Genomic DNA, 17,649 nt, shown 5'->3' on the forward strand with positions numbered 1-17,649 from the left:
AATAGATTTCAGATTAAGAGTTAAAAATAAAAATAAAAAAGTATTCCCAAGTTATACTGATATTATTCCAAAAAGTAAACCTTATAATTCAAGATTTTGGTAACTAAGTTAATCATCAAAAATACCTTGAAACATAAACACTTGTGGCAATTCTTCATTAGGCATTACTAACTAATTTTCACTTATTATCATATAGGACTATTTACATAATTTTAATTAAGGTATTTTTTGCATTTTGTACCAGGCATTTTAATAAACACTGAGAAACTATTACAATTCTTTCCTTCCCTTTTTATTTAGTGTTGATATGTGGCAATATAGTGCAAGGACAAGAGTATTTCCTCTCTTTCTAACAGACTGAAATTAATTTTAAATTTAACTGTAACACTAAATTTTTGGGGTTTATATTTGTTTTCAGGATCATTTCAATATTCTTGCCATTTATTTTACCCAGTCTTATGAGAATGCACTTCAGTTATTTTAACCCAGGAATTTCATTAGTTCATGATTACACAGAATAAGACATTTTGTTGTGAAAAACTATGTGGTACTTTTAATGATTTGAAAAGATGCTTAAACAAATGATGGTGTGTATTCTAAAACCTTTTATTTTTTATTAATATTATTATAATTCCCAACCCAGACTTGTTTTAGCAATGTTCAGAGTATTGAAAGATATATCTTTTTATATGAAATTTGTACAAAAATGACAAAAAAAACCCCAACCAACTTGATTAACTATGCTTTCTGTATTGCTAAAGCAGAAAGCCAAATCAGGTACAGATCAAAGCAGAACAAATGTTTGATGACTATGTTTAATTCAGCGATATAGAACAAGTACACAAATAATTCATTACTTTCTCTTAGAACAGTTGGATACACATACTCTAGGCAGAAGTGGAAAACCTCCTAGTCCACATGATCACATCTATCCTTTTATTTCATTCTCAAATAAATGGTTATTTGCTTACTCTGAAGATGCATAGGTCACTTTGAATTATAACATGAAGGAGTAAGATGATTGTAATTTCAAGTTTGTGAGATATTTTTTTCCAATTACAAAGAGATATAAGAGCCAAAAGGCATAAGGTAATTATGGTATTAAGTTGATCCAACAACCCTAGGTTATATCAGAACTATAACTCAAAGCAGTTTTTTAAAATCTGATCACAGTAGTGAGCTAACTGTTAGGAGATTTTTAACAAAATCATGTTAGATTTTCTGTTACAATCAAGGAATTTTTTCATGTCATAATATTTATCAATTTGATTTGAATTTTCTAAATTTAGAGAGAGAGTATTGTGTTTCAAGTTGTGGATGCCCTGTCCCTGGAAATGTTCAAAGTCAAGCTGGATGAGGCTTTGAGCAACCTGATCTAGTGAAAAATTCCTACCCATGGCAAAGGGATGCACTACATGCTATTCAAAGGTCCCTTCCAACCCAAACTATTCTGTGACTCTTTGTATGATTGTAACCCTTGTGTTAGCAGACAAGAAAGCGAGTTTAGCAACAGCAGTCTTGAAAACCACAGTATAATAGAATTTCTCCCATAGCATTCAGTTATGTCACCACAGTTCCATGGAAGCACACAGTGCAGCCTACAACAGTGGCTCCTTTGTACACTTCTCAGAGGAATTCTGACAAAATCAACAGTTAGTTCCTGGCTTTTCTTCTTGCCTCCTGTCAGAGCAAATTATGACTTAAAAAAAACACAACAAAACAACTAAATACAAAGACTCAAACACACGCACACATACAAAACCCCCAGGAGTATATTTCTGAATAAGTGCTGAATCAAACTGGTAAGACACACAATTAGTATTATAAGACCTCCCAAACTATACCATTGATAATTCTATCTGCCAATCTCCACTTCTATCTATAAACATGAACAGGCTGTTTAAAATTACATGGAACTTCATGTAACCTACAGTTTCCTTCTATTCTTTGATGTTAATACTAGAGCACAAATAGAAAGAGATCATAATTTTTCTACTTGCAATTATGTGCTGAGTAAAAAAGTGTTATGAGAAAATAATGTTAACCAATTTCTTAAGTTTAAAATAAATCCAAATATTAAACATACATAATTTAAAGTGTTTGGAAAAATTATTTTAGCAGGCATTACAGTGAGTGACTGATAAAAAGAGAGGCAAACCAGTAAAAAATTAAGGAAAAATGTGTAAAGAGGGAAACACAGAAGAGAGAAAAGAAGTTACAAAACCTTATTTCAGAGTAAGGAAAAATTTACAGAGCAGCAGAGAGTCTGTAACTATCCTTTAAAACATACTTAGAGCTGTTGCCAGAAATTACAAATATATTATTACTGCCTTAATATTTCATTTTAGTAGCATTCCCTGTTAAACAGAGATGAAATTCATGTTGTTCTAATTACAACATTTTGCGTTTTTTAAAAAATCTACTTGCTTCAGCTGAAACTTAGAACCTGTGCTACACACTCTTCTTATAGGAAAAAAAAAGAAATATGGAAAAATATTTCACATCCAGCTATATTTTCCCAAAGACTTTTAATCAGCCTTACATAAAGTACAAGGATGTAACAGTAAGATTGAATTAAATCACTGTTTCTGAGCTTTGGCAGAAATAAAGAATCATTTTAGTATTAGAAGGGAAAATAAACAAAAACTCAAAGAAAAATAATGAAAGGTAAAAACTTATATGGTGAGATAATTATAATAAATACACTTCTAGCTATGAATGTGTGTTTACTGCACATTTCCATAATAACACACATGAGTAATAAACTGCTGTTTATTAGTATATTTAAATTCTGTAGTCATGTAAAATGTCACTGTTAGTGTAACCAAGGAAAGAAGTGCATCTCATTGGGTAACAACCATTTGGACACAATGCTTCAATGAATTGGATGGTTTTTTAAAAAAAAATATTAGGAGAATATTGCAATTCTCTACATAAATAATTATCAATAAAAAAAAGATGATATGCTGCTACAGATTGAAATTCATCCAGAGTGAAATTTTCTTCAATACAGTCCCTTGGAATCAAAAGATAGGAGCTTCATCTAGCAGCTCTGTGTTTTGAAAAGATGTTATCTCTTAGTTAGGAGACCGTGTATTGCAACAGCTTGACTGGACAAGTAAGTGGAAGCATTCTAAAAAGGATTTTATCTTTAAGAAACTTTGTATTAGACTGTAAATCAACAGTTACTTCAGAAACTGTATCTAAATTCAGTGCTCAACAAACTGTATCTTATAAAGCTGTTAGCCTTTAGAATTTCTATCTTTTCAAGTGATGCCTGGCATAAACTGGAAAATAGACTCTTGTCAAAACAAGACAGCAAAACAGAGGATAACATGGAAATCCTGAAAGGCTTAGGTTGTTACTGAAGATTTCTTTCTGTGAATAGCATGAGTTATAATCCCATCACAAGTTTTCCAGATGGTTTTGGTATTAACAGGGTTAGGTACAAAGAACCATATGCTGATGAAGAAAATGAAAACAACATTGTCTTCTTCAATCAGTGGGAATAGTGGGATTACTTTTATTTCGAATTGTTCAAAAATACAAGGCTTCCTTTCATAGAGACAAAAATTAATAACAGCAATTTCTTATTATATATTTGCAACCTATGTACTACATCAGAGTTATCTGAACATCAAAAGATTCATGTGGCTGTTTGTGTATTAAACTTACTTTCAATATGCTTTGCAAATACTTCTTTGGCTGCTTTATGACTAAATTATTTACGTTATAATGAAAGACAGTATTTCCAGATCTGTGAAGATCCTGTACTTAAAACCTACACGTATTTTTACAGCAAGATGATGGTTCTACATCAATGGCCAAATGGCCAATGGCCAAACACAAAATAAAACTTTCTTAGAAAGAATTACATACATTAATAATATCGTTTTTCATAGATAATAGCTCCAGCTGACAAGAAATGGGGAGGAGTCCCAGCTACTTTAAACAATATGCTTCTGCACTGCATTTGACCAAAGGATAATAAAGAAATAGCATGATAAACGAGCTTCTGTGTTAGTATTAACAAGGTAAATTGTGTTAACAAAACCATATTCTATATTAGGACAATTTAAAGTACCAATGTGCATGATTTTTCTTTAAAAAAACCTAACATTTTTATAAAAAAAGACCAATACAAAAAAAATTATCCCAAACCACAAAAAAATGGATTAAAAAAACAACCCATAAAATAACTCCAGACCTACTGGAACACAGTGAAAATTTCCACATGGTGAACAGGAACATCAGTTAAAACTTGATGTAAAATACTAAAATACATAAGAAATATTAAGAAAGTGCTTATCACAAAATAATGCTATTATACTAACATATGGTGAGCCCTCAATGACTGTATTTTGCTTTTTTCAGGATATCCTATCCCTAAAGAAAATAACAGACATACAACATATTAGAATATGATAGGACAAATATTTAAAGGAATAATATTACTTCTTACAAACAGAAGAAGGATTAGGATTAGTTTGTTCTGAGATTAATCAATTACATTTATAAGTGGATATCACAGCTCTTAAACTCAGACTTCATGCTGCTAAGATACTCCTCATATTAAAAGAAATCTCAAAACTAGCAAAAGGACATTTTTCCAAACAAAATATATTAAAAGCAACCTTTGCCTAAAATTTTTTGTATGCACAGAAATGGATAGAGCTATGCAGCAAGACTCTAATAGCACATGGAATAAGATGCGCAGAGGGTAGCTAATAGCTGTCCTGCTAATTAAGGAGCTTACTACAGATGTATCTGATGTAGAACTTTCACTTCATTGGTTGCATAACTGTGCTTTAGTCAACACTGAATTTATTTTTTCTCTCATACAATAGAACCTTTAAAATATTTTTTTTTTCTCCCCAGATATTCCCCGAAAAGTACCCTAACTTGAGCTTGGCAAAGAAACTACATCAGTGAACAGTGTGGCAAAAAGCTTTACCAGCAAAATATTATCTGAAAAGTACCCAACATGACAGAAATTAATTAATTTGCCTGTAGATTTTCTATGTTTGTTTGTCTGTTTTTTATATTTGCAAGGGTCATAGTTCCTTGCTCTAAGTTCAGAACACCAGAGACTTTTAGGACCTACTGAGAAAAATGGACAGAAAATGTGATAAGGAGAAATATAAGTGTAAGTAGCATATGAGCAAAAGAAAAAAAAAAGCTTTAAAGTCAATGTCTTCCAGTTACGGTTTATCAGACTGGAAAGAAATTGTACAGCTCAAAGTTGGACAAAGGAAAAGGCCTGATACAGTTGGGCAGCTATGAAGACAGAAGAAATCTTGTCATAGTAGAGACCACTTTCTACATTTCACTGGAAAGAGAAGTAATTCCAAGAAAACAGTGCTGAATGTGAACACTGCCTTTGGTTATCATTTGAATATAGCATGAAAATAAACCAAGAAACAAAGGAATGACAGTATTCAAACAGGTCTTTAATCACATCCATTCCATTATTGATTATAAGAAATGTTTAATTTTATCTATTTCATTATTTTTCCCTTGAAAGCAATAACAATTTCTCTTGTTTTTTTCTTGCCTGTAACACAGTTACAGGAAAATTCAAACTAGTTTCTTGTAATCTAACTATGGCATAGAAAATTAAAAAGATAACTAGGCAAAGACATCTGAACTCTGAACCATTTCAGAGGCACGACAACTCTACAAAAACAACTCCATATTGACAAACTAGAGACCTCTGCTCTATGTTACAAATTGGAGTCTAACCACTACCATATGGATGAAAATCTTGATTCCTTAGGACTATTGATTTTGCTCCTATAAAAAGCCAAAAGTAAACAAGCATTCATACTTACTATAAGTATTTTTTTAAGAATTTATTATTTAGAGTCAAAAAGAGAAATTTTTTCTCTTCCATGGAGAAGTTCAAAGCAAGCAATTTAAAGATTATGGACTCTTTTCTTTAATCATTAGATACATCCATTTATTAACAGTTTGTACTGTTGGCTGTGTTGGAGTTAATTCATCGTGACTCATACAGTGGGTGTTTTAGATTTATGAACCAAAACATTGTGGATAATACGCCAATGTTTTCAGCTATCACCAAAAAGTGCTTGCTCATGAGTACCTACAGACATCTACCCCAGAATGTGTTGAACCATCATATGGTGGACAGAAATATGAAAGATCTTTATGCTTTTTTAGAGAAAAAACTTGATATAAAAATTGTTCCAGCACAACATCAAGCCTGATGGAATAGAGATAATTCCATCATTTAAGCCATTCAGCTTTAAAAATTCAGTAAAAAAAAAAAATTGTCTGCTATTTGAACATTACTTTTTCATTTATTAAATCTTAATTTCAAAATTTCATTTCTTAAGTCAAATTATTTTGAAAAAAACTTCAAAAATGAATAATTATAATATTAATTCATAAATTAAAAATACTTATCCAGCTTCTAAATAAGAAAAGGAAAGACAGCTTCTAATTCACTGGCAAAATATTTGGTTTAGAATTGATTATGATTGACTACTCTGTTTCAAGACTCAGCACGTTGGCCCTTGTTGTATCCAGAAAGGGATGCCTGGCCTTCCACCAAACTTCTTCTCTTTTACCTGTCTTTCTTGCATTTTATCCTTGTCTTGACAAGCTGAACACAAATACTATGAGCAGTGGTTGGTTCCCAATTGATGTTGTGTGCATGTGAAAATGTAGATGACATCAGAAGCATTCAAGCTCATTAATAATTTTGGCAGAAAATGCCAAGCACAAGCAACAATAACAATACATAAACTTTAAATCCAATATAAGTGGTCAACAGGAATTTCTAATCTCTACTTGTTTGGATTCCATTATTATGGCATATAAATTAAGCACAAAATCGACAAAGGCTTGATACTTATGGGGGGAAAATTGTTGATTAAGTCATTCTAGTGGAGACCATCTTTCAAAGGTAAGGAGAAAACACGTCAACTAAAAAATAATTTATTCCTTATATTACAGGTTTTCTCTTCTCCCCACCCAACACGCAAACATAAACTTTATTTTCTATGCCATGAAACCTAAATAACAATGTTTTTCATTTATGCTGCTGTGTAAGTTCCCCTTTACTAATAATTTACCAATTTGTTTGCAGTATACTAACATTTCCAGAAATATATCACTGAAATTTAGCCTCTCTTCATGACTGTGCATGCATTCATTATTATTCTTATGATTCAAATTTATCAACCCCAACAGAAAAATAAGCTCTGACTCAGCTTCTAAACCTTCTCTTCTGTAGGTGCATACATAAATGGTAAATTCATATTTTTTCTTATACCAAGGTAAGCATAGAAATAGTTTGGACACAAAAATTATGACACAGTAACTAAAAATTAATAAGAGAAAGCACAGAAACAATCCATAGATATTATACAATCAGCATCTGAAAGACACTTATGTTTTACTATCATACAATTTAGTATGAAAAAATAAAATATTTCAAATGCACAGTGATACAGATGTTTTCATGTGTAAACCTTTCCATATAGCACATACTCTTCAACAAATTTCAAAAATAAATACTCAAATAAATTAAAACTAATACAGATGTTTAACTATCCTACTTTTTAGAGATCCCGTTTTAACAGTTCTCAACAGAACTGAAAAGTAAATAATTTTGGAAGAATTCAGCTCAAACAATATTCTTAAGCTATTAAAAGCTAAGTTCATAGTCAAAGTTACATAGACAGGCTACCTCTACAGTGAGTGGAGAGTGCTAGGAACCATCAGAAAGTGTTTCCTCTCAGTTATCTTAGCTATAATTTTAAAACCAGAACAACTGTTCTAAGGATATTCTGAGGATATGGTTCTTGTATAGGAAGGACATGTTGACTCCACTTCTATACATGGACCTAGTTTTATGAAATAAATCTGGTCTAACTACATTTACATAATTTTGTAACCCAGGTATCACTTGGAAACTTGCACTGGGAAAAAAAAGAATCAATTATTAGACATCTAAACAGGTAAATACTGATTTTAATTTTTACCCAGGTTTCCTAAACTATTAATGAAAATAAGAAGAGTAAGCATTGTGCCCACAATTTGAACTGCTTTCAAACATAGAGTATGAAGTCCACTGATAGTTATAATACTAAATATATTACAAAAAGGTTAAAAAATTTTACTAAGGAGATATGGAAGTTATGAGAGTACATTAAAAAGTAAGAGATGCATTACCATGCTTTTCCATGCTGTAAATCTGCAAGTCCATGGACAATGACTACACATACAAGCAAATGAAAGCAGCTGACCACGTACCCACACACCTTGGAAGAGGTGCACTCCATACTCGTCGTCCACCACCAAGACAAATAACCTCTGAAGCTCCTTCTAAACGATATCCAGAAGAACAGGAGAATGTCAGAATATCTCCCACTCCAAAATTAAATCCTATTCTGTTACCAAATTGTGGGATCCCAGGATCTTCACAAGGTTCAAGATTATACTCTGAAAACAAGAGAGCAAGTCAGCTTGTACAAGTGAGAACACGTGTTCTACCAGTCATATTTGTAATCTCGCAGTCTAGTAATTTCTCTATATTTCCACCTATCAATTTCAGACTTCAGATTTTAAAACAAAATGAATGTGTGAATGTTAAATGGGCAACTATACTACATCAAAAAATAAGACAAATTAATACATTCACAATGTTTTTAAGATATGTAAAACAACATTATTTATCATTCTTGCAAGAGCCACAAGTATCTCAGGTACACAAAACAAACTAAAACAATGGCACAGCACAACCCTAAATAACTGACACTTTGGATCATCTGGAATTTCACTAGCTGAAATTAGTCTAGTTCTGTTTCCTCCCCTCACTTGAAAAGCATCTTACAGTTAGTGTACTGCTATCTTATTTATTCTGTAGCAGAAATGTGTCTTCTGCCTCTACAGAGACAGAAAGGTTTGCTTGCTTTGAAATTATTGTGCTTAGGAAACAACTTATATATTTTAATTATTCAGTATATGTATTCATCAAAATCACTTAAATTTTTAACCTTTTTTTCCTTTATATAAAATACAGAAAAAAAAACCCAACCCAAACCACCAACTTTTTCAGGAGCCAGTTATTACAGGTATGTCCTTACCAGAGAAAGAAATATTAAATCCTTCATATGATATTGAAAAATCTGAAATAAAGCGCAATTGAGCCCTGAAATTTCCATAGAGACCAGCATTGATTGGTGAAGGAAGCTCTGAGCCAGTCAGACGTGCTAATGGCTGTGTGAAACTGCCATTCTCTGTTATTAGTAAGTAGTCATGGTGATCCTCCAGGTGAAAGGTGTAGAAGGTGAACTGTACTCCTATTAGAAAAAGTAGAATTAGATTTACATATCACCCTATTAACATCAATGTAATTAAACTAAGGTTAAAATTCATGCATTTCATTATTGCATTGTTCAGAAAATTAGGATAATCTAAATTTTCTAAAAATTAGTATCTCTCCAGATTTTAACGTTAAAATATCTTTGCAAGAGGTCTTTTTGTTTTGACATCACTTTCACTTTTGCCTTTAACTGCAAAATACGGATGTTTGATATCTAGAATTCAAAGACATATGCTTGAATTTTTGTGTAAAATCCAATGATGCACTATGTATGCTCAAAACTATAAACTGTTTATGGTGGAATGGGAAAGATTAACCTTATTTCTTACAGTCACCAGTAGCCTTGCATAGCAGCAGTGAAAGGAAAGGTTATAAAATACATCACATTATATTCTAATGGCACATACAGTAGCAGCAGCACTTTCACATAAAAAAGGGAGGTCTCTTAATAAGATGTTGCATATGTCAACAGTATGATTTTTTGCCAACTATCAGACATAAATCACACATTTAGAAAGGAAGATATATCATAATAACACCATAGCAATAAAGAGACTTCAAGATCAAGACAATTAAATCACTTTTGCATTTTTAACTAAGAATTAGACCATGATCTCTGAGTAGAATGCACAGAAAAGCCAAGAAAAAGAAACAGGGGAATCCATTAGCTAATTTAAGTGATTACTGAGACCTCAAGTGTAATATCATTTTCAGTTTTATCATGACAGTTATAAACCAATGATTCAGGCTCTGTCAAATATATCTGATGATGTTATACTTAGTAAGATCCATTCATATGATTGCAGATTAACATAGTAGATGAAGATCTTTGGGTATTCTCATGTACAACAGATTTTTAATATCAGACATATTTTAATGAAAAAGCAAACAAATATTTCCCCTTCCTACAACCCTCAACACTGCACCACTCTCCCTCCTCCCACCACCACCAGTTCCCAGTTGCCTGAACAAGGTAACAAAACCCAAGCTACATATACTGTGCTTGACTCAGTTGTCTAAGCATAGAAACCTCATGACTTCACATGCAGCTTTAGAAGCTCTCAGCACAATTGTCTTATAGTGGGGTTTTTTACAGTATTCTTGAGGTTGTCTGAATTGCATTAAATATTTACGTTAATACAACTCAATCACACCTAAGAAATACAGCTTGTAAGGGTATCTGGAATGTAAGGACACTTGGTTTATGAACATAGCCAAGGACCTTTCAGTACAGGAAGTAAAGACAAGAAATGAGGGAAGTAATGAATGGTATACACACATGCATAAGCTTCAATGAGCAGAATTTAGCGGAGATACTAACAAAGACCAGAACTCTTCAGTTTCTCATTGATGAGAAATTAAATGTATCACTGTAATCTTAAAGCTCTTCAGTCAGAACTTGGTAAGTAATTATAATGGAGGAAAGAATATTGCCTTGGGTCTCACGAAAATTAGAATACTGTGGAGTATTAGAGGGAATTTGTGAGATTATATAAAAGTGAAGATGAGATTTTTTTTAAATGGAAGTCGGAGACTGCAAAACTTTTTGTGGGATGTTGAGGGCCAAAGGAAGATAACAGTGTGGATCATGCTAGTTAAGAGAGAAAAAAGTGTGGGAATAGAGATAGGGTTAAGCCTCTCTCACTAATCCCTGCACCTAACCACTGTAGCCTGTCCTCTATTACTTTAAATCTCTGTTCCTGACTAGTGTGCAAGTGTATCTTCTGTCCAGAGTGTGAGCACATGTGTGACCACTAGTGAACATTAGTATGGATTGCCTGGTGAGCAGAATGAGACCAAGGCCCAACTGGAAAAAGGGCCATTGGTCACAGGGTGGGCAGCACCTGGTAGGAGTGGGATCTGGGGTCCAGCTCCTGGGTCAGCATATGGAAGGTTGTGGGAGCACATGCATGTGCGTGAGTCTGTGTCACTTCTAGCAAACTCCTTTTCCCATCAACCCAAACGCAGAGACAGGATTTGGTTGCCTGTGGTTTTCATGCCTGTTTCAGGGCTGTTGGTGTTTCTGTGGGTGCCAATAAGACTCTTGCCTCTATCTGTGTTAGACTGTGTGACCAGCCATCCATACGTATGTAGATATTGGCATCTTTGGAATACATGCTTAGTCTTGTTATCAGCTGGATATACAGATGGAAGCAATGAGAGAAATCCCTTGGATCTTGGAGACCTCTACCTATCTATGGAGACCTTTTAAAGAGATTCATCCTTTTCAAGTAGACGTCTCCTTCTCTTCTTTTAACTCCACACACATCACATACTCCACCAGACCCCAAAAACCACATCCTTACTTAGAACTGATATAGAAATTACCAGATGGGATTGTATTTTCTGCTTAGGAAAAAAAAGTTATCCAAATAACTTGCACTGGATTTTAAAAATTCTTAATTTACTAACTACATGAGCAAAGCAATTCATCTGCTTTGATCACCCTTTTTATTCTCCCAGATTGTGTGACAATAAATTGGCAAAAATCACACACAGAATTTTGGAATTGAGATTAGGTTGCATATCTTTCGAGCTAATGTATATAAATTTAGATTTGGAATTGATAAACTCTTAAATGTCTGGGGATTTTTAACTTATTTTTATATAGGATCAGTGCTGATCCGACATGAAAAGAGAGCTCTTAAAAAACTCTGAGATATATACAGAATGAGAGGTCATATTTGTTGTGTGTATTGCACTCCAAGTTAATTTTGGCCTCTTTTATGCATGCAAGTATACTGCCACAACAAAATCAGAAATGCCAAAGAAAATTTCATGGTAGTAACCCAAAATAATGAAATTCCTGTGAATCACAGCTGAGTTTCACTGAGTATTGTTCAAACACCAAACTCAAGGTTTAACTCAAGGGAATGTTTCAATCAATTTTCCACATTGCCACGACATTTCTAAGCAAAACCCAAAGGTATATCCCAGCAGTAGTAGTACAATTTATTTTTCTTTCGAAAATATTCTAATCACATTAATATATGCTGTGTGACAGATTGTGTCTTCTCCTGGGAAGAATTTTAAAAGATATGCTCAGGTAGATTCCTTCTTATTCTGCCTCACATGTCCCTTTCTTTATAAGGGGAATATTTAAAATCTGAAATGAAGACAGGAAGACATAACACTCTAAAATGTCACTTCTCAATATTACAATCCAGACCGTTGGGGGATAGGTAAATTAACTGTTCTACTAATAAATGGTGTAAAACATACCACTGATACTCTACAGATTTCATTTCACCATATATTGAATTGCATGCTAATTGCAGACAAAATGTAATAATTATTGCCATGATAGACGTTTCCTTTCCTCTTCATAAATAATAGCAATTAATAGAATATTAACTATATTTAAAACACATGTTCCATTCTCTAGCTAACAAATTTTTAAAAAAATAAAAGAAAATTGTATCAAATTTTAATGGAACTCAAGAATCATCATGCTTGTTCATATGAACACAAATGAAAAATCATTTCAGAATTCTAAAACTTTAGATACATTTGTAAAAGAAAAATTAAAGCCACATATATTTATATTGCATATTATGTTATTTAGAACAGCATATACAAACACAGAAACTGTTTTTCCTAGGAATACATTGTATCCAGATGTAAAATAAACATTTTAACTAAATCTATGCATTTAAATGCCTGTTATTATGTAATAGCAGCAAATAGCTGTAACATAAAGATGTTTCCAGCAATTCTTTGAGCAACATAAATCAAAATGCCTAAGTCAAATTGCAACATTGCATTCATACTTCGTGTTTTTCCTTAACATTTTCCTTAACATTTCCATACGATAATGTAAAACTTATAGAATCATAGATCATCCAGGTTGGAAAAGACCTCTAAGATCATTGAGTCCAACTTCTAACCCAGCACTGCCAAGTCCAACCCTAAATCATGTCCTTCATGTCCCACATCTACATGTCTTTCAAATACCTCCAGGGATGCCACTTCCCTAAGCAGCCTGTTCCAAGGCTTGATAACCCCTCCTGTGAAGAAATCTTTTCCCAATGTCCAATGTTTAGCACTTTAATATCTTTCTTGTAGTGAGGGGCCCAAAACTGAACTCAGGATTTGAGGTGAGTCCTCAATAGTGCTGAGTACAGGGGGACAAATACTGCCCTGGTCCTGCTGGGACACACCACTAATACAAGCCAGGATGCTATTGGCCTTCTTGGCCACCTGGGCACACTGCTGGATCATGTGCAGCCACTGCCAACCAGCACCCACAAGTCCCTTTTCCACTGAGCAGCTTTCCAGGCACTCACTCCCCAGTCTGTACGTTGCATGAGATTGAATGAAACAAGAATGCAATTGTATCAGTATTGGTGTGTGTATATATATCTATGTGCTTATAGACGCCTATGTTTGTACTATTACTGTCTTTCCCTGTATATTTTATTTCTGTATTTTTTTTTCTCAGGAGGCCATTATATATGGTTGGGTTTATTAACAGCTTCCTATAAAATGTCATAATTTTGAGAATTCCAGCTTTTATTAGTCTCAACTTTTAAGTACTTCTTTAGCTGAGATTTTTTAAAAAAAGATAAATCACAAAAAATTACTTATTTTCTAAAAAAAACCCCCAAACTTCCCAAACTTTTTTTTCATAATCCCATTTTTAATTTAAGAAAAATCAAAGTGTTAATAAAATGTCTTACAAGAATCCTGGAAAATGTGGCTTAATCTGAGCTCATGTTTACTGTAGAATTCACAAAATTTTCTGTCATGAATTACTCCATGAAGCTAACCTCTTATCCATCTGTGCTACCTGTCTTCAATTCTCAGATCATAAAGTTTGTGCTGGTTAACCAATGGCTTTTCAGACAGGGTGCAAGATAAATTACTATAGATCTAACAGTTTCTTTACACTTTCCATAAGTCTTTCTTGCTTATCCAGAAGAACAAAAGATCCACAGTACCTTATGTTCCTGCAACTCTAAAAGTCATGTATCATTCCTAGAGGTAACAAGGGCAAATGTAGCATTTGATGTAGGATCAGTAATTTCAGGATGCTTTTTCACTGTGGATATTTAGAATCAAATTGACACAATGGCATCACTTGGTAGTAAGAGAGACTATGGAACAGCTGGAGCAATAATTTTGGAGATACACTTTGCCACTTTAACACTTTAAGGAGTATTGAATGGGACAACCAGTCAGAGTGATTTAACATCTAGATGAAGAACTATCATACTATTTGTACAAAATGGAATAAGGGGATCACAGATCAGCACAATTCTCTGTATCAGTAGTCTTATTTTTACGCTATCAATAACTCTTACTTAGAGGAATACATCATCAGTATACTTTGCCACATTTTTCATCCCCCCACAGAGAAAACTGATGAAATTCAGGATTAAACTTGTCTTTCTTCTTCTCCCTTTCATTTTTTTCCTTGTATTCTTTCCAGCATTAAAATGTAACTCTCCTTTTTGTGTTCTTACTAGCTTATTCTGTGCTCAATTTCTCTTATGGTGCCTACTTTTATTTTTGTTCTTCTGTAACATTAAATCTTATACCTCTCTAGCTCTTTTCACGCATAGTACAAGAGTGCTATACAGTCAGTCCCATATTTAACATAAAATACCAACAAACCTAAAAGTATGACCCACCTCTTCTCATCTAGTACCATACCGTTTCACCTGAAAGCAACTAGGACATATTGTTTCTAGGAAACTTTGCTACCTGGAAATACCAGCTTCCATTTGTGTCCTAAGTGTTTTTAAGCTCTCAGAGAAGAGTTAAAATCAGTATTACATCTTTTTCCTGAAATCTCCCGTCAACAAATAACCACCTCTTTCTTAAAAGCCTCCAGGCCTTCAGCTTCTGTGATCAGTCATTATATAATTCTTTCTCATTGACTTTCCATCTTGTGGGAAGCATAAGGGCCTACTCCACTTATGGAATTCTAGGAGCTACTGCAATAAAAATAAATGAAACTACAAATCAGCAATGCAATTCTAAGTGCTTTGCTGCTAACCTAAGTCTACATCTATAGTACATAATACTGGACTTAAAAAAAACACAAGGTGGAAGTAGAGAAAAGGATTTATTTACCTTTGCCATGGGTAACATCCACAGTCCATGTGCAATTCAGTGAATTTGGATATAGATCAGGATAACCTGGTGATAAAATTGTTCCACTAGGTCCTCTAACATCTCCACCACATAAAGCTAGAAAAAACAAAGAAAAATAATAATAATAATAATAACAATAATAATAATAATAATAAATGATGAATAGAAAAGTTGCAGATGAGGGAAAATGGAACAAAACAAATTTTTAAAAAATTCTGATTTTAAAATGACTTAAAAGTAGTTGCTCGAATGATTTAGCAATTTCAGATAGAACTACAGGTCATTTTTACACAATATAAAAAGAAATACAATCAATTAATAAATAATATGTGTTTAATAGACATAAGAAAATGGAAATCAAGTTTCCTTGGCTATTTTTTCATGTTTTCTGGAGACTATGAAAGTCTTAACGTCAGTAGAGATGAAAGCAGAAAAGACAGAGCCAAACAATATTACTTGAGCCAGAAACCAAGGCTGGAGATTTAAAATGGCGTATAGTGGATCTCACCACTGAAGAATTACTTAATTAAAATATTTTTGCAGGAAAGCATGACATGCTTTCTTGTATATAATTATTGGATATGTATTTATATCTATAATGCAAGTGATAATGAAAAGTGTCAATATAAGAACAGGCTTTTACATAGTTTCAATAGACACTTCATAAAAATAATTGGTAATTGAGCAACAGAAAAATTAAATTACAGTTTGAATTAATGCAAAATACAAAAACTTGGTAATTACAACACTGGTAAAAGTAACGTCACAATTATATTTGAACGGTTGATTTTCCATTGCAGAACTTTTAAAATACAAAATTAATGACTAATTTTTAGTAATGAAGAGTCTTATACCTTAGAATTATCATATATCAATAACAGTGATTAATATTCAGTACTGAGCAAGTTATTACATCATAGTTCTCTGAATATAGATTATCTCAGAAGGGCATATATTTTAAGACAAATGAGGAGTTCTATTTTTTTTTGTTAAGATTAAAAATATCTATTCCTTTTATTTTTCTTGGCCTAATTATATGCATTACCAGAATTATTTTGTAGAAATTGTTTAGGATAAAGACAAACAGTGAATTATGTTACTGTCACCAGTAGGTCAAATAATATAGACTGTTTTAGAAAAACTGATTGCAGTTCTTCATATGAGCAGTCCTTCCAAAGTATTTAACACAATCTCTTCCTTTCCAGCCATAAGTAGTCAAACAATGTCCTTTCAGAATTTTTATTGGTGTCAGCCAAAGTTTCTTTGAGCCCTTACCTTAATCTAAGCCAGTATTCAGCATTCCTGTATTTAACAGTAAGATTTTCTCTCTAGCAGATCTTAAAGCTCTTGAAAGGCAGTTTTAGAGATATGCAAGTGGCAGCTACTTTTCTGTTATTCCAGTCGATACCACCATCAATCCCTTTTCTCCTAGCTGTATAAACTGTCATTCACCTATTTATTGCTCATGTCTGTGCTTCTCACCCTGCTGCCACAGCAATGAGAATGAGGGAAGGATCTTGGCACAGGTTGGAGGAGCAATGCCTCTTTCTGAGAGATGCTGCCCCACCTGCACTAGCTGGTTTAACCTGCTCCTACTCCTTCTGTAACATCAAAGCAACTGGTAGTGCAGCACTCAACAGTATGAATTGTAAAAGTGAGAGAAGTTTGGTCTTTCAGTATGTGCTCAAACATCTACGTATTTCTTCAGGAGGAAGGCGTTGTGTAATTTGTTACATCATGCTGTTTCTTCTGCTATATCTTGATATTTATTCTACTTATGGCAATTTCTGCTATACATTGGTGGGTAAATCATGCGCGTTATACCCATTTTTGCCTTTGCTATTAACATTACATATTTGAGAATGAATATGTTGACATCATCATTTTCTGCTTGTAGAGGCACATTCAAAACTGATTTGAGGGCAAGCCAGACAGTGAATCAAGAGAATGTCTAGAACCTTCTGTCTACCCTGTACCTAAGCAGACATTTGTCTCAATGAGACATATGCATTTTTCAGAAATTTTAGTAGCACTGTGGAATGTTTTCATAAAGATCAATAATTTTTCATAATGAGGTTATGGCACTGCATGCCATCACTCTCCCTAGGGCACTGATTGAAAAGAAGTATACATGTAATTACAGTTTTCTTATACATCAGAAATGGAATTTCATCCTGTATTCTAGGATGAAGACTGTC

General features: G+C 33.3%; 1 protein-coding gene across 6 annotated transcripts in view; it reads right to left on the bottom strand.

Moving 5' to 3' along the window:
• CSMD3 (CUB and Sushi multiple domains 3) overlaps positions 1–17,649 on the bottom strand; it is a 621,549-nt gene that overhangs the window by 216,457 nt on the left and 387,443 nt on the right. For all 6 annotated transcript variants that reach the window (XM_027684441.1, XM_027684440.1, XM_027684437.1 and 3 more), the window contains 3 exons: positions 15,431–15,547; positions 9,114–9,329; positions 8,281–8,469 (listed from right to left, as the gene is read on the bottom strand). In XM_027684441.1, the coding sequence (XP_027540242.1) occupies positions 8,281–8,469; positions 9,114–9,329; positions 15,431–15,547 (522 nt within the window). The remainder of the gene's footprint in view (positions 1–8,280; positions 8,470–9,113; positions 9,330–15,430; positions 15,548–17,649) is intronic.

This window comes from Neopelma chrysocephalum, unplaced genomic scaffold (assembly GCF_003984885.1).
Source record: "Neopelma chrysocephalum unplaced genomic scaffold, ASM398488v2 Primary Assembly neopelma1_66, whole genome shotgun sequence".
Lineage (NCBI taxonomy): Eukaryota > Metazoa > Chordata > Aves > Passeriformes > Pipridae > Neopelma > Neopelma chrysocephalum.